Here is a 21,947-nt window from a genome sequence, read left to right as displayed (position 1 = left end):
ACAGGAAACGGGGTTACTAGCCCCTTGCTCCCGGCATTTTAGTTGCTGCTTACAACACGCATGGTTTACGGAGGAGGAATTCTGTTCCACTTCCCCATGGAGATAAGAGGAAATTAACAAGAACAAGAACTAGTATGAATATAGAAGGAAACCCAGAGGGGTGCGTATATATACTCTTGTACATGCACGTGTAGTGTGACCTTAGTGTAAGTAGAAGTAGGAAGACGTACCTGAAATCTTGAGACAGAAAAAAAAAGACACCAGCAATCCTACCATCATGAAAAACAATTACAGGCTTTCATTTCACACTCACTTGGCAGGATGGTAGTACTGTACCTCCATGGGCAGTTGCTGTCTACCAACCTACTACATACATAATTATGAGTTTGGGAGTGTGTGTAAAGGTAGAAAGTTGAAAGTGAACATAGAAAAGATTAAGGTGATGAGAGTATCAAATGATTTAGATAGAGAAAAATTGGATATCAAATTGGGGAGGAGGAGTATGGAAGTAGTAAATGTTTTCAGATATTTTGGAGTTGAGGTGTCAGCGGACGGATTTATGAAGGATGAGGTTAATCATAGAATTGATGAAGGAAAAAAGGAAAGTGGTGCAATGAGGTATATGTGGAGACAAAAAATGTTATCTATGGAGGCAAAGAAGGGAATGTATGAAAGTACAGTAGTACCAACACTCTTATATGAGTGTGAAGCTTGGGTTGTAAAATGCTGCAGCAAGGAGGTGGTTGGAGGCAGAGGAGATGTCCTGTCTAAGGTCAACATTTTTTTTTTTCAACAAGTTGGCCGTCTCCCACCGAGGCAGGGTGACCCAAAAAGAAAGAAAAACCCAAAAAGAAGATACTTTCATCATCATTCAACACTTTCACCACACTCACACATTATCATTGTTTTTGCAGAGGTGCTCAGAATACAACAGTTTAGAAGCATATACGTATAAAGATACACAACATATCCCTCCAAACTGCCAATATCCCAAACCCCTCCTTTAAAGTGCAGGCATTGTACTTCCCATTTCCAGGACTCAAGTCCGACTATACGAAAATAACCGGTTTCCCTGAAATCCCTTCACTAAATATTACCCTGCTCACACTCCAACAGATCGTCAGGTCCCAAGTACCATTCGTCTCCATTCACTCCTATCTAACACGCTCACACACGCTTGCTGGAAGTCCAAGCCCCTCGCCCACAAAACCTCCTTTACCCCCTCTCTCCAACCCTTTCGAGGATGACCCCTACCCCGCCTTCCTTCCCCTCTAGATTTATATGCTTTCCATGTCATTCTACTTTGATCCATTCTCTCTAAATGACCAAACCACCTCAACAACACCTCTTCTGCCCTCTGACTAATACTTTTATTAACTCCACATCTTTTCCTAATTTTCACACTCTGAATTTTCTGCATAATATTTACACCACACATTGCCCTTAGACAGGACATCTCCACTGCCTCCAACCGTCTCCTCGCTGCTGCATTTACCACCCAAGCTTCACACCCATATAAGAGTGTTGGTACTACTATACTTTCATACATTCCCTTTTTTGCCTCCATAGATAACGTTTTTTGACTCCACATATACCTCAACGCACCACTCATCTTTTTTCCCTCATCAATTCTATGATTAACCTCATCCTTCATAAATCCATCCACCGACACATCAACTCCCAAGCATCTGAAAACATTCACTTCTTCCATACTCCTCCTACCCAATTTGATATCCAATTTTTCTTTATCTAAATCATTTGATACCCTCATCACCTTACTTTTTTCTCATCACCTTACTTTTTTCTATGTTCACTTTCAACTTTCTACCTTTACACACATTTCCAAACTCATCCACTAACCTTTGCAATTTTTCTTTAGAATCTCCCATAAGCACAGTATCATCAGCAAAAAGTAACTGTCAATTCCCATTTTGAATTTGATTCCCCATAATTTAATCCCACTCCTCTCCCAAACACCCTAGCATTTACTTCTTTTACAACCCCATCTATAAATATATTAACCCTTTGACTGTTTTCGACGTATAAATACGTCTTACGAGCCAATGTTTCTGACGTATATATACTCAATAATTCTAGCGGCTTCAAATCAAGCGGGAGAAAGCTGGTAGGCCCACATGTGAGAGAATGGGTCTATGTGGTCAGTGTGCACCACATAAAAAAATCCTGCAGCACACATTGCGTAATGAGAAAAAAAAAACCGATAGTTTTTTTGGAATAAAACGCCAACTTTGAGGTGTATTTTCGTATAGTATTTATCGTTGTATTCGCGTTTTCATGGTCTTAGGTGATAAAATGGAAAACATATTACAGAAATAGAGATGATTTTCATTACTTTGACGATGAAAACAACCTTGAAACTGAGCTCAAAGCAGCGGAAATGTTCGATTTTTACCAATGTTCAGGAGTAAATAAATCACACCACACGTCCAATACACGTCAACTGGGGAGTCTAATATTCTTCCACTAGTGCACTCATATTATTTATACCATTTTTACAATAATGCAGTAGTCTGCATAACAGTAAATTTTGTATTTTTTTGTATGAATAAAAAATCAAAATAGAAAGCAATAATAATATAAGAGGGGCCTAGAGATGTGACTAATGAACAGAGCATATGTTATTTTAGTGCCACGAATGTCTACCTTGTTTATTCTGGACCCTATTTTGAAATTGGCTTCTTTTTTAGTTTGCGTGAAATTGGCCAAATTGCCAATTTCTGACCACCATATTGGGTAGTCCAAATTAGTAAATGGGAGGTTTCTTGTACTCATGTGATAGATAAAATGGAGTTCTAAAGAAATAGCTATGAGTTTGGTCAACGGGAACAATGGAATTGGCTGAAAATAGGGCTCAAAGTCGGTGAAATCGCCGATACGCATATGTCGCCGAGACCGCTAAATTCGCGGGAGCATAATTCCATGAGTTTTCGACCAAATTTCGAACTTTTGGTGTCATTACCATCGGGAAAAGATTCTCTATCATTTCATAAGAAAAAAAAAATTTTTTTTTTCAAAAATTGAGCGACATAGAATGACAGTTTCAGAGAGGGGCCTGAAACAGTCAAAGGGTTAAACAACCATGGTGACATTACACATCCCTGTATAAGACCTACTTTTACCAGAAAGTAGTCTCCCTCTCTTCTACACACCCTAACCTGAGCCTCACTATCCTCATAAAAACTCTTTACAGCATTTAGTAACTTACCACCTATTCCATATACTTGCAACATCTGCCACATTGCTCCTCTATCCACTATCATATGCCCTTTCTAAATCCATAAATGCAATAAAAACTTCCCTACCTTTATCTAAATACTGTTCACATATATGCTTCAATGTAAACACTTGATCTACACATCCCCTACCCACTCTGAAACCTTGCTCATCTGCAATTCTACATTCTATCTTACCTCTAATTCTTTCAATTATAACCCTACCGTACTCTTTTCCTGGTATACTCAGTAAACTTATTCCTCTATAATTTTTACAATCTCTTTTGTCCCCTTTCCCTTTATATAAAGGGACTATACAAGCTCTCCGCCAATCCCTAGGTACCTTCCCCTCTTTCATACATTTATTAAACAAAAGTGCCAAACACTCCAACACTATATCCCCCCTGCTTTTAACATTTCTGTCATGATCCCATCAGTTCCAGCTGCTTTACCCCCTTTCATTCTACGTAATGCCTCACGTACCTCCCCCCACACTTACATTCTGATCATCTTCACTCCTAAAAGATGGTATACCTCCCTGACCAGTGCATGAAATTACCGCCTCCCTTTCTTCCTTACCATTTAAAAGTGCCTCAAAATATTCTCGCCATTTACCTAATACTTCCATCTCCCCATCTACTAACTCCCCTACTCTGTTTTTAACTGACAAATCCATACTTTCCCTAGGCTTTCTTAACTTGTTTAACTCACTCCAAAATTTTTTCTTATTTTCATTAAAATTTCTTGACAGTGCCTCTCCCACTCTATCATCTGCTCTCCTTTTGCACTCTCTCAACACTCTCTTCACCTTTCGTTTACTCTCCATATACTCTGCTCTTCTTGTAACACTTCTGCTTTGTAAAAACCTCTCATAAGCTACCTTTTTCTCTTTTATCACACCCTTTACTTCATCATTCCAACAATCACTCCTCTTTCCTCCTGCCCCCACCCTCCTAAAACCACAAACTTCTGCCCCACATTCTAATACATGTACTGCATTTTTAAAACTATTCCAACCCTCTTCAACCCCCCCACTACTCATCTTTGCACTAGCCCACCTTTCTGCCAATAGTTGCTTATAACTCACCCGAACTTCCTCCTCCCTTAGTTTATACACATTCACCTCCCTCTTACTTCTTGTTGCCACCTTCCTCTTTTCCCATCTACCTCTTGCTCTAACTGTAGCTACAACTAAATAATGATCCGATATATCAGTTGCCCCTCTATAAACATGTACATCCTGGAGCCTACCCATCAACCTTTTATCCATTATGCATTGAGGTATATGTGGAGACAAAAAACGTTATCTATGGAGGCAAAGAAGGGAATGTATGAAAGTACAGTAGTACCAACACTCTTATATGGGTGTGAAGCTTGGGTTGTAAATGCTGCAGCAAGGAGGTGGTTGGAGGCAGAGGAGATGTCCTGTCTAAGGTCAACATGTGGTATGAATATTATGCAGAAAATCGGAGTGTGGAAATTATTAAAAGGTGTGGAGTTAATAAAAGTATTAGTCAGAGGGCTGAAGAGGGGTTGTTGAAGTGGTTTGGTCATTTAGAGAATGGATCAACATTGAATGACATGGAGAGCGTATAAATCTGTACGGTAAGGAAGGCGGGGTAGGGGTCGTCCTCGAAAAGGTTGGAGGGAGGGGGTAAAGGAGGTTTTGTGGGCGAGGGGCCTGGGCTTCCAGCAAGCGTGCGTGAGCGTGTTAGATAGGAGTGAATGGAGATGAATGGTATTTGGGGCCTGATGAGCTGTTGGAGTGTGAGCAGGGTAATATTTAGTGAAGGGATTCAGGGAAACTGGTTATTTTTATATAGCCGGACTCGAGTCCTGGTAATGGGAAGTACAATGCCTGCACTTTAAAGGAGGGGTTTGGGATATTGGCAGTTTGGAGGGATATGTTGTGTATCTTTATACGTATATGCTTTTAAACTGTTGTATTCTGAGCACCTCTGCAAAAAACAGTGATTATGTGCAAGTGAGGTGAAAGTGTTGAATGATGATGAAAGTATTTTCTTTTTGGGGATTTTTTCTTTCTTTTTTGGGTCACCCTGCCTCGGTGGGAGACGGCCGACTTGTTAAAAAAAAAAAAAAAGCTGAAGGACAATGCCCTCATAAAGGCAACGTCAGGTGTTGCAGCATGCTACATATTAGAATATTTAAATTCCTTTTATGGGAAATATCTGTACAATTTTGCATTATTATACACCATAATTGTCATGTTACTGTCACAAGTGTGTCTGTTTACACTCATTTGCATAAGCACACATACAAGTACAGTGGACCCTCGACCAACGATATTAATCCATTCCTGAGAGCTCATCGTTAATCAAAATTATCGTTAGTCGAGTTAATTTTCCCCATAAGAAATAATGGAAATCAAATTAATCCGTGCAAGACACCCAAATGTATTGAAAAATTTTTTTTTTACCACATGAAATATTAATTTTAATACACACAAACTGAAGAAGACATGTACAATTACATGACACTTACCTTTATTGAAGATCTGGTGATGATTGATGGGATGGGAGGAGGGGAGACTGTGGATGGTGTTAGTGTTTAGAAGGGGAATCTCCTTCCATTAGGACTCGAGGTGTCAAGTTCTTTTCCGGGGTTACTTCCCTTCTTTTAATGCCACTAGGACCAGCTTGAGAGTCACTGGACCTCTGTCGCACAACATATCTTTCCACAGAGACCTGTACCTCCCGTTCCTTTATGACGTTCCTAAAGTGTTTGACAACATTGTCAGTGTCACAATTAAACACTTGTTCACTTTTCAATTCTTCACTGTCTATGTACTCCTTTAATTCCTGCACATATTTTTCAGCTGCTTTTTGGTCCAAACTGGCAGCCTCACCATGCCTTATCACACTATGTATGCCACTACGATTCTTAAATCCCTCAAACCAACCTTTGCTGGCCTTAAATTCACTCACATCACCACTAGTTGCAGGCATTTTTCTAATTAAATCCTCATGCAACTTCCTAGCCTTTTCACATATGATCGCTTGAGAGATGCTATCTCCTGCTATCTGTTTTTCGTTTATCCACACCAATAACAGCCTCTCAACATCTTCTATCACTTGTGATCTCAGTTTCGAAAACATAGTTGCACCTTTGGCAAGAACAGCTTCTTTGATTGCCATTTTCTTGGCCACAATAGCAGCGATGGTTGACTGGGGTTTTGTGTACAACCTGGCCAGCTCGGAGACACGCACTCCACTTTCATACTTAGCAATGATCTCTTTCTTCATATCCATAGTAATTCTCACCCTTTTTGCTGTAGGGTTGGTACTAGAAGATTTCTTGGGGCCCATGGTGACTTATTTTGCAGGTGCAATCACTAAAAACACTGTGATAATATGAAATGTTCTGATTGTATATTTGGATGGGACCGCGATGGCTGGCTGGCTTGTAAACACTGGCCACAAGTGGACGCGTCTCAGACGGAACGAATCGTGTTGGTCAAGTTTTTTTAGCGCTAGTTGAAGCAAAATTTTTGCGTTAAAATGTATCGCTAGTCGGATTTAACGTTAGACGATGCCATCGTTGGTCGAGAGTCCACTGTACTTCCATATATTTCAGTTTTCTACAGTTCTAACATATGTATACATGCATAACGGACACTGGTAATGTTATTAGAACAGTTGCAGCATATAGAGCTCCTTGAGGCACAGCTGCATACACAGTGGTTTTACATTCCTCACACATACTATGTATCTGTGTGTTTAGCAGGTCATCTTACAGTGTTAGCAAATACATAGCATCCCTTTTGAGCCCATTTCTTGACAGTAGCAAGATGTACTGTTGGAAAAGGATTACCATGGCTCAAATGAGATGGTATTTGGTCATTAGTATGGTGACAGAGGAGTTGGTCTGGAGTTGTAACCTTGTATTTCTGCATTATTTGTCTGATAACAGACAATGGGAAGTTGGCTTGTATCTGTTGTTTCCAGTCTTGACCTGATATATATTGCAGGCATTCAGCATAGCACTGTCCACAAGATAAACATAGTTTATTCACCATTTGCAACTATTTCTCACATAATCAACACATCCAATCCTCATGTCACAATAGTCAACCAAATGCATGTTACTCGTGTAATCTATGATGTTAGTTGATTTAATAATGGATTTATTTGTTTCCTTGTTCACCTTTCTTATTTTATTTGGATGGATTTTTGTAAGCACTGTCACATCACATTTGTCATGTCACTGTTATATCATGATGCCACTGGCCTAAAACACCTGCATTTCACCTCCACCAATGCTAGTGTTGAAACTTCGGCACACGTTTGTGTGTTCAAGACACTATACCACATAGATCTATGATGGTCACTTGCAAGAGCTTGTGTACCAGTTACCAGTGAATAATATATGCCCTTTACCATGATATTGTTCCACAATTTTCCTCACAACACCAGAGATTCTTAACAACTTCCTGGTATTTTCCAATGTTTTTCCCTCCTGAGTACACAATCAGATCCAATATCAAGCCACTGTCACAGTCACACAAACCAAACTGGGTACATACAATATTGTTTTAATGATAGTGTGGCTTTGAAAAGGATAAAGACTCATCAATCACAAGGTTTTGGAAATGATTAAAGAACTTATTTTTCAGGTACATAAAAACATTCCTAATTTTGCATGTCATTTCTGTCAGGATTATTTTTGCCTAAAAAGTGTAAGGTATGCAATGACAAGACATATTTGTTGATAAGGATCATTGAATGCTGGAGTGCATATTAGTTGGTCTGTTAACCAACATCTTCAATATTGTGCTTATACACATGTGGCATAAGCACAATTGTGGCAAATACATATGAGCCACAGTAGTGTCTTTCCATTGCTTAAGTCGAGATTGTACTGAAACGTGTGTTTAACACTGCATACTGGAAACAACTTTTTTGCATCGCTATTACTTTCATTAATGGTTCAACGAAATCAAAGAAATTCAGTTCATCTGAGTCCTTGGTCAAGCTACAATTTGGCAAGATTCTGCTATGTATCATAAAACGGTAAAGATTAGGCACAAATGTTGCACCTTCCTGCCAATAGCAGACAGTTTTATGGTGGTTGCTAGATTTGTGGCCTTAGTTGTGCAACTGGTCATTGTGGTGCTAGTGATAGTAGTTGTGTGTAGGGTGGATGCAGCCAATGGTAGTGGGAGTGTGGAATGGGGATCATGGCTTCCTCCTAGGGCTGGCACTGGCACCACCAGTGTCTTGGTCCCAACACCTGATTCATGCTTCACTAGCACTGCCATGGACCACTACCAATGCTAATTTCAGGACCTTCATAACTAGTGATTTACCACAACCCCTGGGATAGCCCCAGACACACTACCAGGCTATGTGCACTGATGTATATGCTGATGCTTCACAGGTGAATATTTATCCTCACAATCACTCATAGCATAGGCAATGACCACAAAGTCAAACTAATCCCCACTGTTGTCATTATTATTACTCACATCAGTGCTCAAACAAGAGAATGTTAGTTGTCACTTATGCTGTGGACACTTCGAGGATGCAATGAGGCCAGAAGTAGAGTTGCAGGTCATCAGGGCTTTCAACACTATTCTCAGCATTTCTCATGCTGCTTTTGATTACTTCCTCTCGAGTCCATAGAACTCCATTCTTGAATATCTAACCTCAGGGTCAAAAGTGTTTTGGTCAAACAATAACGTGTTAATCCATTTAGGAGAAATGGTATCTTGTCAGCTTGCCATAGTGAACTAATAGGGTCTCCCATGAAGCATTGTGCAAGCTGGGATTTTTTGTATGCTGTGCACACCCACAGCAATGACCCATTTTCTCATGCCTTCGCCTACCAGACCTCTCGCACCAAATTTGAAAGCATGCAATTTATATGTAGATCTACGATACCAACACTGACCTCAATTGCACAGATCAACATGACTAACACTTGAAGGGTTTAACACCTCAGTACATACTTGAAAGGATAGACAGAAAAGGACAAAAATCAGAAAAAGCAATGACTAATATCACGTAACATGAGTTACATCCACTACATTTTATCGACATCAACCTGCTGCCAAGCTAATTTAGCAGTTGCCAATGTAATTTAACAAACTGACAAAAAACTGAACAGGAAGTGCATATAAACAGTAACTACTCTTACTTTCTGGTATATACGGCATGCAGTTTTCCCCCCAAAAATTCTGGGAAGATCACTCTGTGCCTTAATTGTTCAAGGTCTTGAACAAGGGTAGGTGTTGGATTGCTGATAAGCGGTGGTTTCAGTACTGCAGTACAGGTAAACTAAACTCCAAACACTCCTCTAAAAAATTGTCTCCCAGATTTTAGAGTAATTAGTGATTATTATAAATAATAATTTACATATTACTGGTTTGTAATAAGAAAACCAGCTTCAGCAGTTGTAAATATTTGTCAAGTAGCCATCTATAAAGTTTTGGTGGTTGGTGGCAGTGGAGCAGACGACAGACTGCAAAAGCCAGAGCTTGTTGGGATAAGACCGATTTTCTCCATAAAACTGTTTAATTAAGTTATATTATGCTTGTACCACAATGTTAAAAATAAAAGTTTTATCTTGAATGTTTTGATGTTTATCTAGAACCCTCACCCCTCTGACAACGTCATAGTTTGTGCAGTCATATTTGTTTATGCCAGTAGTGATGGGCCTACCGGTCACCTTCGACTCACTGGGTCTAGCAAGTACTGCATTTTTTTTTTTAATTTTCCCAGAACATGCGTGCCACAACTGGGGTGTACCTTATGTGCCAGAAACTATGGTACTTCAACAAGAGATGCATGTATCTAATGAAAAATTCAGAAAATAAGAAAAGTTCCTCTAAACTGTTACAAGATTCACAGTCCTTACCTAAAGCAATAGCTCCCCACCAAGGAAGATCAGCTGTTACATGTAAAAACTCAAGAGAGCTCTGGACGATACCAACTGGGCTCCAGCCCCCTAAACCAAGACTAGCAAAAGTAGGTTCACCAAGTGCATTCAGAGCTGGCCCTACAGCTTCAGGAGGTACCGGAGGTGGAAGGATGTATGTTATTGAATCTGCAAAGAAAATATTGCTTGTTACTATACAGCATTTACAAGGACAAGAATAACAGACATTTAAAAAAGCAATGCATATAGCATAACAGCAGTATTCAATACATTTTGACATTTTATCTATCCATCATTTACAATAAGCAATGAGGTACCCAAAACATGAAATAATTTAAGTTGGGTACATCATCTATTCTCACTCAGAATAGAAGAGTTCATGTTTTCAAGTAGTACTCCTAGTAAACTGAAGCTGCACTTGAAAATATAGTTACAGTGTCATGACTGGAACAAATCACCAAAAACCCATCATCATATGGTTTCTCTCCCAAGTGTGGCTTTTTGGTGAATCTGCAGAATGTTATACAGTAAACTGATTTTTATTCATTTCACCAAAATTCTTTGAATACTATACACTCATTATGCAGTTGTCCTCACAACACCATCTGGAACATCCTCTCCTTTCAGGAGCTAATTCACAACCTAAGTCCACATTTTCAAGTGTTTGCCAACTTCATGTAAATTACTGTAATATAGAATATATCTCCATTACTCATTGACAATCATGCAACACAGCCATACCATCAAGAGATTCTTCTTTACTTTCTTTAGCACACTGGCCATTTTCCACCAAGGCAGTGTGACCCACAAAGAAAGAAAAGCCCAAAAAGAAAGAAAAACCCAAAAAGAAGCAAAAAAAACTTTCAATATCATTCAACACTTTCACCATCAATCATACATAATCATTGTCTTTGCCGAGGCACCCAGATATGACAGTTTAGATAAACACTCCAAACTGCCAATATCCCAAACCCCTCCGTTAAAGTGAAGGCACTGTACTTCCCATTTCCAGGATACAAGTCCGGCTAACCAGTTTCCATGAACCCCTTCACAAAATATTACCCTGCTCACACTCCAACAGCTCATCGGGTCCCAAAAACCATTCATCTCCATTCACTCCTAACACGCTCATGCACTCTTGCTGGAAGTCCAAGCCCCTCGCCCACAAAACCTCCTTTACCCCCTCCCTCCAACCTTTTTGAAGATGACCCCTACCCTGCCTTCCTTTCCCTACAGATTTATATGCTCTCCAAATCATTCTACTTTGTTCCATACCAAACCACCTCAACAGCCCCTCATCACCCCTCTGACTAATACTTTTAGTAACTCCACACCTCCTCCTAATTTCCACACTACAAATTCTCTGCATAGTGTTTACACCACACATTGCCCTTAGACAGGACATCTCCACTGCCTCCAGCCACCTCCTCGCTGCAACACTTACAACCAAAGCTTCACACCCATATAAGAGTGTTGGTACCATTATACTTTCACACATTCCCTTCTTTGCCTCCATGGATAATGTTTCTTGTCTCCACAGATATCTTATTGCACCACTCACCTTTTTTCCTTCATCAATTCTATGGTTAACCTCATCCTTCATAAACCAATCTGCTGACACTTCAACTCCCAAATATCTGAAGACATTCACTTCAAGTCTGGCAGGCCGGACTTGAGTCCTGGAGATGGGAAGTACAGTGCCTGCACTCTGAAGGAGGGGTGTTAATGTTGCAGTTTAAAAACTGTAGTGTAAAGCACCCTTCTGGCAAGACAGTGATGGAGTGAATGATGGTGAAAGTTTTTCTTTTTCGGGCCACCCTGCCTTGGTGGGAATCGGCCAGTGTGGTGATAAAAAAAATAATAAATTCACTTCTTAAATACTCCCTCTCTCCAATGTGATATCCAATGTGATACACTCACCACCTTACTCTTATCCATGATCACCTTCACCTTTCTACCTTTACACACCCTCCCAAACTTGTCCACTAACCTTTGCAACTTTTCTTTTTAATCTCCCAAAAGCACAGTATCATCAGCATAAAGTAACTGTGTCAACTCCCATTTTGTATTTGATTCCCCATAATTCAATCCCACCCCTCTCCCCAACACCCTAGAATTTACTTCTTTTACAACCTCATTTATAAATATATTAAACAAGCATGGTGACATTACACATCCCTGTCTAAGACCTACTCTTAATGGGAAGTAATCTCCCTCTCTCCTATACACCCTAACCTTAGCCTCACTATCCTCATAGAAATTCTTTACAGCATTTAGTAACTTACTATCTATTCCATACACTTGCAACATCTGCCACATTGCTCCCCTATCCACTCTATCACATGCCTTTTGTAAGTCCATAAATGCAATGAAAACTTCTCTACCTTTATCTAAATACTGCTCACATATATGCTTCAATGTAAACACTTAATCTACACATCCCTTACCCACTCTAAAACCTCCTTGCTCATCTACAATCCTGCTCTCTGTCTTTCCTCTAATTCTTTCAATAATAACCCTACAATACACTTTACCTGTTATACTCAGTAAACTTATTCCCCTATAATTTTTACATTCTCCATTGTCCCCCTTCCTCTTATATAAAGGAACTATACATTCTCTCTGCCAATCCCTAGGTACCTTCCCTTCTTTCATAAATTTCTCAAACAAAAATACCAACCACTCCAACATTATATCCCCCCTTCCCCTGCTTTTAACATTTCTGTCACGATCCCGACAGTTCCAGCTGCTTTATCCTCTTTCATTCTACGTAATGTTTCATGCACCTCCCCCAAACTCACATCCTGCTCTTCTTCACTCTTAAAAGATGTTATACCTCTTTGACCAGTGCATGAGATTACTGCCTCCCTTTCTTCATCAACATTTAAAAGTTCCTCAAAATATTCCCACTATCTACCCAATACCTCCAGCTCCCAATCTACTAACTCCCCTAATCTGTTTTTACTGACAAATCCATTCAATCCCTAGGGTTTCTTAACCTGTTTATCTCACTCCAAAATTTTTTCTTCTCAGCAAAATTTGTTGACAGTGCCTCTCCCACTCTATCATTTGCACTCTCTCACCACTCTCTCCACCTTTCCTTTACTCTCCACATACACTGCCCTTCTTGTATCACTTCTTTGTAAAAACCTCTCATAAGCTACCTATTTCTCTTTTATCACACCCTTTGTGTATCTGGTCAGGATACATAAACAAAGTAACTCACTGTGACAGATACTTAGCCACCTACAAAATGCTGCATATTTTGCCCAAGTTCTCATCCAGATACAACTGTACATTTTTTTTTTTTTTTTTTTTTGCAATCAATGGATAGTATGGAAGATGAAATAGATGAGAATTGGTTTGGCCACTGGAATTGGCCTAAAATAGGCCTTAAAGTGGGCAAAATTGCTATTGTGTAAAATGCTCTCTGACCAAATCTGAGTTTCTTTCCATCAAATTTTGCATTTTTGGTGCCATCACCTTTAAGATTTTTATTTTAACAAATTACATGGTTGTACAGAGGAATATAATAGCTGGGTGTACATACCAAAAGCCTCTTTGTATGCAGAGCATTTCAGGCAAACTTAAAGATTAACTTAAGAATACTAAGTCTAGCAGAGAATTATTTCACTATTGAATTAGTTAATAAAGATTACAGTATTACAATGTAACAATTTAAAACAATTTACAATATGATGTACTACAATTTAGTACTATTTAAACAATGAAATTTGCTATTACAATGGAACAATTTACATTATGATGTACTGTATGTATTACAATCTACTACTATTTAAAACTATTTAAAAGATTCTCCTGTTCCTATAGTTATAAAAAGATAATCATAAATACAGGCCCTGCTCATATAGCAAGTTAGGTTCCGGGCTACTGCTGTAAAGTGAAAATCGCTATAGAGTGAAACTTAGTCTTTTTTTTTTTTTTTTTACTTTCAAATGCATATACAGAAGCATGACATGTTCACACTCTCATATTGAGCAACAGAGTTAGACCTAAAAAGGGCATATACAGTACACACATTACTTACATTAAAACATTTTCATCCTTAGCTTATTGCAAATGGTGAATATATTTACTGTAGGAAGGTTGATTAAATGAAGAATGGGTATAAATGAAAACCACTGCATTAGCAAAATGCTGTAAAGAAGGGCTCCCCTGCAGTGTCATATTTTACCATTTGAATTTTTTTTTTTAAATAACTTGTCAACTAACCTATGGTGTTCTGTGATGCTGCAACACTTTCACCAGCATCTGCTACTGACTGAAAAGCAGCTGCTGAGGTATCATCAGTGACAGAGTTAACAGGGGCTGCTGTATTATATACAGAATAAGTAGTTGCATCCAATGAATCTGCCTTTACACCATTAGAATCAACAATTTCTTCATCAGGGAGAGGAGATGCTGCCTTCACAAAGAATATCTGAAAAGAACAAGATAATTATGAATACAGCCTCTCCTCACTTAACGACTGAGTTCTGTTCCTAAGACCACGTTGTTAAATGAATTCGTCGCTAAGTGAGAAGCATACTATAATGGTAGCGAGTGTGTCAACCATTGTTTAACCCTTTCAGGGTCGACAGGCCCTCTCAGAGACTATCAACTATCCAGTACAGTGGTCAGAATTTAGCAATTTTGCCAATTTCACACAAATTTCAAAAGATGCCAGTTTCCGAATAGGGTCCAGAATAAACAAGAAAGACATTCCTGGCACTAAAATAACATTTCCTCTGTTCATTAGTCACATCCCCATGCCCCTCTTACATTCTTTTGCTTTCCACTTTGAATTTTTATTCTCACAAAAAAATAGAAGATTTACTGTTATGCAGACTACTGCATTGGTGTAGAAATGGTATAAATATTATCAGCGCACTTGTGAAAGAATATTAGACTCACCAGTTGACGTGTATTGGACGCATAGCATGATTTGTTTACTTTTGAGCTTTGGTAAAAATCGAACATTTCTGCTACTTTGAGCGCAATTTCAAGGTAGTTTACTTTGTAAAACCAATCAAAATCATCTCAATTTTTGTAATATGTCTTCCATTCTATAAAATGAGACGAGGAAAACTAGAATACAACAATAAATACCATACAAAAATACAGTGGACCCCCGGTTTACGATCAGCTCCCAATGTGACCCATTATGTAAGTGTATTTATGTAAGTGCATTTGTATTTGTATGTTTGGGGGTCTGAAATGGACTAATCTAATTCACAATATTCCTTATGGGAACAAATTCGGTCAGTACTGGCACCTGAACATACTTCTGGAATGAAATAATATCGTAAACCGGGGGTTCACTGTACAGTGCAAAGTAGCTGTTTTATTCCAAAAACAAGGTCAGTTTTTTTTTTCTCATTACGCACTGTATGCTGCAGGTTTTTTTTTTATACTGCACACACTGACCACATAGACCCATTCTTTCATATGTAGGCCTACCAGCTTTCTCTCACTAGATTTGAGGGTGCTAGAATTTAGGCGTATTAGTACATCAAAAACCTTGGTGCGTAAGCCGTACTAGTACGGCCGAAACCCTGAAAGGGTTAAATGTCATCTTTGCACCATTTATAACATTTCTGGTGTATTTTTAAATGTTTATACAGTAGTGTACTGTATATTGAAATAAACAGAATAGAGGAAATCAGCTCTAATATGCATTATTTAGGTATTAACACTGGTCAGAGAGCCCATCGTAAGTCCGAGGCATCGGTAAACGAGTACATCGCAGAGAGAGGAGAAGCTGTACAGTAAAAGCGTACCTCGTTATTATAGAGCTCACTTTTGAGAACTTCGCTAATACGGTGCTTTTCAATTACAGTAGGGCCTCGGTTTACAGCGATTTGCTAAAACAGCTATTTCAAGTTATAAATAAAAATTTGTTTATAAAGCTCTTGATTCGCTATCATGGCCCAAAGCTCTTGGCTGGAGTCATTTTCTTTCTCTCAGTCTGCTTACATCCTTACGTCTCTTTTGATTCAGTCTGGAAACTTTCCAAGGTTTCAATACCTCCCATATAAGTGAATTTAGTTTCCGCAGCTTCAGTTATTCAGAGTTTACCGGTGGCCCAAAAATAAGCCTTAATTTTGCTTAATAATGACACCAAAGGACAAAAGTAGTAATCGAGGCACTTGTTTAAAGCCTAAGAAAAGCAGTGAAGTGCTTTCCATCAGTGAATAAGTGATAATTCTCCACTTATTGTGCATAATTTATCAATTAAGCTTTATCACAGGCATGCAGTATAACAAAGAAAACTGGCTTGCATGAATTACAGCACATATGTGGGCAACATTGGTATTTTACATTCTAGCACTGCGGGAGACATAGCAGTATAGTACAGCCCCTCCTCACTTTGCGACGTACAGTAGGGCCCCACTTGTTTGGCATGTTAGGTTCCAGACTACTGCCAGAAAGCAGAACACCATTTTTTTCCACTTATAAATGCAAATAAATGGCATGTAACAAGTTTACACTAGCATATATTATGTTAGCAATAGAACTAGGCATTAAAAACAATAAAAAGTAAAATACACACACAGTACCCCCATTACTTACCTTAAAATATTTGTAGTCTTAATGTAGGGCGAGAGGCGAGTTTAACTTGCATGAAGTCAGGTTTGGGAGGTATGGTAGCCAGCCAGGTTAGCCCACCCCACCCACACGTAATATACTACATTTAATTCAAGCTCCCCAGTGCGATAAAATACATACACAGTACATTCAGTAATTACCTTAAAATATCTGTAGTCTTGATGTAGGGTGAGAGGTGAGTTTTATTTGTATGGTCAGGTTGGAAAGTATGGGTATCCAGGAAGGGCAGCCCTCCCGACCCAACCCCGCCCACACACAATGTAAACAAACCAGATGAACGCGTCTGGCTTTGGTCACTTTACATTGTGTACAAGTTGTCTCCACGTTGATCTAGTAGAATAAATAAAGAGAAACACTCCCATTCTCATGTAACGTTATTTTTAGAAGAAATGACGCCTTGAGTAAAGGCATACTTAGGTACAGGTACACATACGTATAATTATCAGTTATAATAATAATGTAGGGATGTAGTCCGCCTGGGCTACATACCTACACCTACCTACATAGCGGTCCAAAGCCATATTATTACCATCGACATACCATGTTCACTGAGTTTAATCATTTCTAACAACTACCTTTAGATGCCATCATAAACAAAGGGAGAAGTAATGAATAATTCATGCCAAGAATTGTAAACAAAAACGTTATGCATTAACCCTTTGAGGGTCGACAGGCCCTCTCCGAGACTCGTTCTCAGGGTCGGCCAAATTTAAAAAAAAAAATAATTTTTTCTTATGAAAAAATAGAGAATCTTTTCCCAATCATAATGACACCAAAAGTATGAAATTTGATGGAAAACTTACGGAATTATGCTCTCGCGAAGTTAGTGGTCTCGGCGATGTTTACGCATCGGTGATTTTGCCCACTTTGAGCCCCATTTTCGGCCAGTTCCACTGTACTAGTCGACAAAAAACATTAATATTTCGCTAGAACTCCATTTTTTCTATCGAATGAGTGCAAGAAACCACCCATTTACCAATTTCAACTATCTAGTACAGTGGTCAGAATATAGCAATTTTGCCAATTTCACACAAATTTCAAAAGATGCCAATTTCCGAATAGGGTCCAGAATAAACAATAAAGACATTCCTGGCACTAAAATGACATTTCCTCTGTTCATTAGTCACGTCTCAAGGCCCCTCTTACATTCTTTTGCTTTCCACTTCGAATTTTTATTCTCACAAAAAATAGATTTACTGTTATGCAGACTACTGCATTAGTGTAAAAAATGGTATAAATAATATTGGCACACTTGCGAAAGAATATTAGACTCACCAGTTGACGTGTATTGGACGCTTGGCATGATTTGTTTACTTTTGAACTTTGGTAAAAATCAAACCTTTCTGCTACTTTGAGCTCAATTTCAAGGTACTTTTCATTGTAAAACCAGTCAAAATCATCTCAATTTCTGTAATATGTCTTCCATTCTATAAAATGAGACCAAGAAAGCTAGAATACAACAATAAATACCATACAAAAATACAGTGCAAAGTCGCTGCTTTATTCCAAAAAAACGGTCAAAGTTTTTTCTCATTATGCACTGTGTGCTGCAGGATTTTTTTATACTGTGCACACTGACCACATAGACCCATTCTTTCATATGTAGGCCTACCAGCTTTCTCCCACTAGATTTGAGGGCGCTAGAATTTAGGCGTACTAGTACATCAAAAACCCTGGGTCGTAAGCCGTACTAGTACGGCCGAAACCCTCAAAGGGTTAAGGGGAGTGATGCAATGTTTTCCCTCTGCCTGGCTACCACAACTCCATAGTATATAAACAAAATGTTTATATGCTATGTAACATGTTTCTTATACAATTTTGAAGAAAATATCATAGATGGATTAATGAAAATGTCAATATTAATGTAAAATAAGACATTTAATGTGCCCAAGGGTGATTATTATTAGAATTATGTAATGTTTTCCCTCCACCCAGCAACCACACCTCCATAGCATATAAACAGCATGTTTATATGCTATGTAACCTGTTTCTTATATAATTTTCAAGAAAATATCATAGATGAATTAATGAATGTCAATATTGATGTAAAATTAGACATTTTATGTGCCCAAGAGTGATTATTACATAATAGAGAGATGTGCTCATGGAGAATGTAAACAAACCGGATGGCGCGCGCCATATTTGACTGCTTGCGGTATAAAAAGGTTCGGTCATAATTTGAAATCGCCGTATTAGCGGAACGCCGTAAGGTGAAATGCCGAAAAGCGAGGCCTTACTGTACCTGTTTACCGATGCCTCGGACTTACGACGGGCGCTCTGACCAGCATTTATACCTAAATAGTGTATATTAGAGGTGATTTCCTCTATTCTGTTTATTTCAATATACAGTATACTACTGTATAAACATTTAAAAATACACCTACCATCCGACTTACGGCCGAGTTCGGTTCCGAGAAACCGGTCGTAAGTCGAAATGGTCGTAAGTCAAACTTTAATACTGAATATCAACAAAACATTTTTGTAATGACTATTTTATTGTTTTATTTTGGTAATTCATCTTTTACTTTACTTTTTATGTTGTTAGTACTGTGTTTTATACTGTAAGGTTTAGGATAAACACTGTGTACAACACAAATAGTTGTTTATTTCCCAGAAATTTGGCATAAAATACACGGTCGTAAGTCGAGTGGTCGTAAGTCGAGCAGGTCATAAGTCGGATGGTAGGTGTATATCAGAAATGTTATAAATGGTGCAAAGATGACATTAAAACAATATCAAGGATGGCTGACACTAACCCACTACCATTATAGTATGCTCCTCGCTTAGCGACGAATTCATTTAACAACATGGTCTTAGGAATGGAACCCCGTCATTAAGCGAGGAGAGGCTGTACTGTATATGGGTTTATCTTTACATTCTTTCTCTCTTTTTAAGGGTGATGTATGAAGCTGAGTTTGAAATTAAATTAAAGTGTTTTGGGGGCATATTTAGAGTTTAACCCCTAAACTGTCCAAACGCAGATCTACATTTATGTGCGTAGCACTCCTACCTTTATTTTCTCCATTTGAAAGCACATAAAAAAAAAAGTTGATCTACATTCGGAGCAACTATGCGCGTGAACATAGATCTACGTTTGGACAGTTTAAGGGTTAAACTATAAAAATAGGCATTTATAGGCATTTTTTTAACCGTGACCAGAATTCACGGTTTTTCCAAATTCATGGGTGTTCTTGGAACATAACCCTTGCGAATTTGGGAGGACTACTGTAATGTACATTAGAGCTGATTTTCTGTATGTATTCTGTTTATTACAGTATACAGTACACTCCTGTATAAACATTTAAAAAATACTTAGAATGTTATAAATGGTGCAAAGGTGATATTAAAAAATATCTAAAGACGGGCGACACAGACTCACTACAGTACATTATGCTCTTCGCTTAACAACCAATTTGCTCACCAATCTACTCTTAGGAATGAAACCCCGTTGTTAAGTGAGGAGAGGCTGTATTACACTTGCCTACCATTTTGAATTTTTGGTCAAACAAAAATAGATTTATTCTATAACCAAGAAAGATTGGCCATGGTGTATAGAGTCCAAAAAATTGAATCAGACCTATTAAAAAACCATGAAACAGACTGGAAGCTGAAGGAGAACTTACCCACCCTCAGGAATACACAATGGCAAAAATCAAATATTTCTGCTACTTTGAACTTAATTTCAAGCTGCTATCGGTCCTAAAACCAATCAAAATAATCTTTATTTCAGTAGCATGTTTTCCACTATCAAATGTTACCAAGAAATAGCCAATAAAACAAAAACCATCTGAAAAAACACCTCAAAATCACTATTTTAAACCATCTACATGGTCAACGTTTTGTTTTTCCCATCATGCACCATACGGGGCAGGATTTTTTTTTATACTATGCACATTCGCCACACACCCAATTACTGACAATTTTTCTATCAGCCTTCTGTTTTATTGATTCGACGAAGGAAGCTGCCCATTCAACTATCAGAACTATCCAATGAAGTGCACAGAATTCAGTAATTTGGCCAGTTTACATAAAAGTAAAAAAAAAATTAAAAAGTCCAAAATAAACACTGTACGCATTTCAGCCACTAAAGCAACCTGTCCTCTGTTCACTAATATCACAGAAAACCCAAAGTTTTACCCTATATTTTGCTTAATAAAACATAACCATGAATGATCAATAAATACAAAGGCACAATACCATGGCTGGAACAACATACAAATAATTACCCTCACATAGACAAACTTATAACATTTCATAAGTAACAAAAAGGCACAATACCGTGACTGGAACGATACACAAATAACCCGCACATAAAAGAGAGAAGCTTACGACGACGTTTCGGTCCGACTTGGACCATTGACAAAGTCACACTAACAGAGGTGGAGCAGGACGGTTATATAAAGGCAGGAAGAGGTGGAGGTGGTGGTAGTAGTATTATTAGTATAAGTAGTATTAGTAGTAGTAGTAGTAGTAGTAGTAGTAGTAGTAGTAGTAGTAGTAGTAGTAGTAGTAGTAGTAGTAGTAGTAGTAGTAGTAATAGTAGTAGTAATAGTAATAGTAATAGTAATAGTAGTAGTAGTAGTACAAGAACTGTATATAATACCGACAAGATGAAATTTAGACACATGCACAACACCCGGGCATCCCCATCGTAGACGTTTCGCCATCCAGCCAGCCACTGGATGGCGAAATGTCCACAACAAAGACAACCAGACGCCGCACATGTGTCTTAATTTCATCAGTAGTTGTAGTAGTAGTAGAAGAAGAAGAGGTAGTAGTAGTGGTAGTGGTAGAAGTGGGAAATAAGGATGACGAGCAAGTCAAAAACAAAAACAAAGGAAGGGGAGCACTGCAAGAGAGCTAGATGCCCACAGAGGGAGAGCAAACGCACTAACCACACTGAAATTTAGTCATAAGTTTCGGTCTATATGTGGCTTATGTATGATTGATGATTTGGCCACTTTCAGTCTGAAAATGACTAAAATAATTTGCATTTCACTAGCATGTCTTTCACTCTATTAAATGTCACCAAGAAGCAGCCAATAAAGCCATAAAACCACCTTAGAAACCAGCTCAGTCGATATTTTAACCCAAACACAGGGTCAAAGATTTGCTGTTCCCATTATGCACTGCATGGAGCAGGATCTTTTTATGCAGTGCACACAAACTGCACACACATTTTCTCATGTCTGGCTCAAATTTACCAAT

At 38.5% G+C, this 21,947-nt stretch overlaps 1 protein-coding gene across 2 annotated transcripts in view; it reads right to left on the bottom strand.

Annotated features, from left to right (window-relative positions):
- OXA1L (OXA1L mitochondrial inner membrane protein) overlaps positions 1-21,947 on the bottom strand; it is a 229,417-nt gene that overhangs the window by 60,165 nt on the left and 147,305 nt on the right. For both annotated transcript variants that reach the window (XM_070100618.1, XM_070100617.1), the window contains 2 exons: positions 14,364-14,571; positions 10,110-10,298 (listed from right to left, as the gene is read on the bottom strand). In XM_070100618.1, the coding sequence (XP_069956719.1) occupies positions 10,110-10,298; positions 14,364-14,571 (397 nt within the window). The remainder of the gene's footprint in view (positions 1-10,109; positions 10,299-14,363; positions 14,572-21,947) is intronic.

This window comes from Cherax quadricarinatus, chromosome 73, assembly GCF_038502225.1.
Source record: "Cherax quadricarinatus isolate ZL_2023a chromosome 73, ASM3850222v1, whole genome shotgun sequence".
Classification (NCBI taxonomy): domain Eukaryota; kingdom Metazoa; phylum Arthropoda; class Malacostraca; order Decapoda; family Parastacidae; genus Cherax; species Cherax quadricarinatus.
This window is presented reverse-complemented; position numbering and strand designations above follow the sequence as displayed.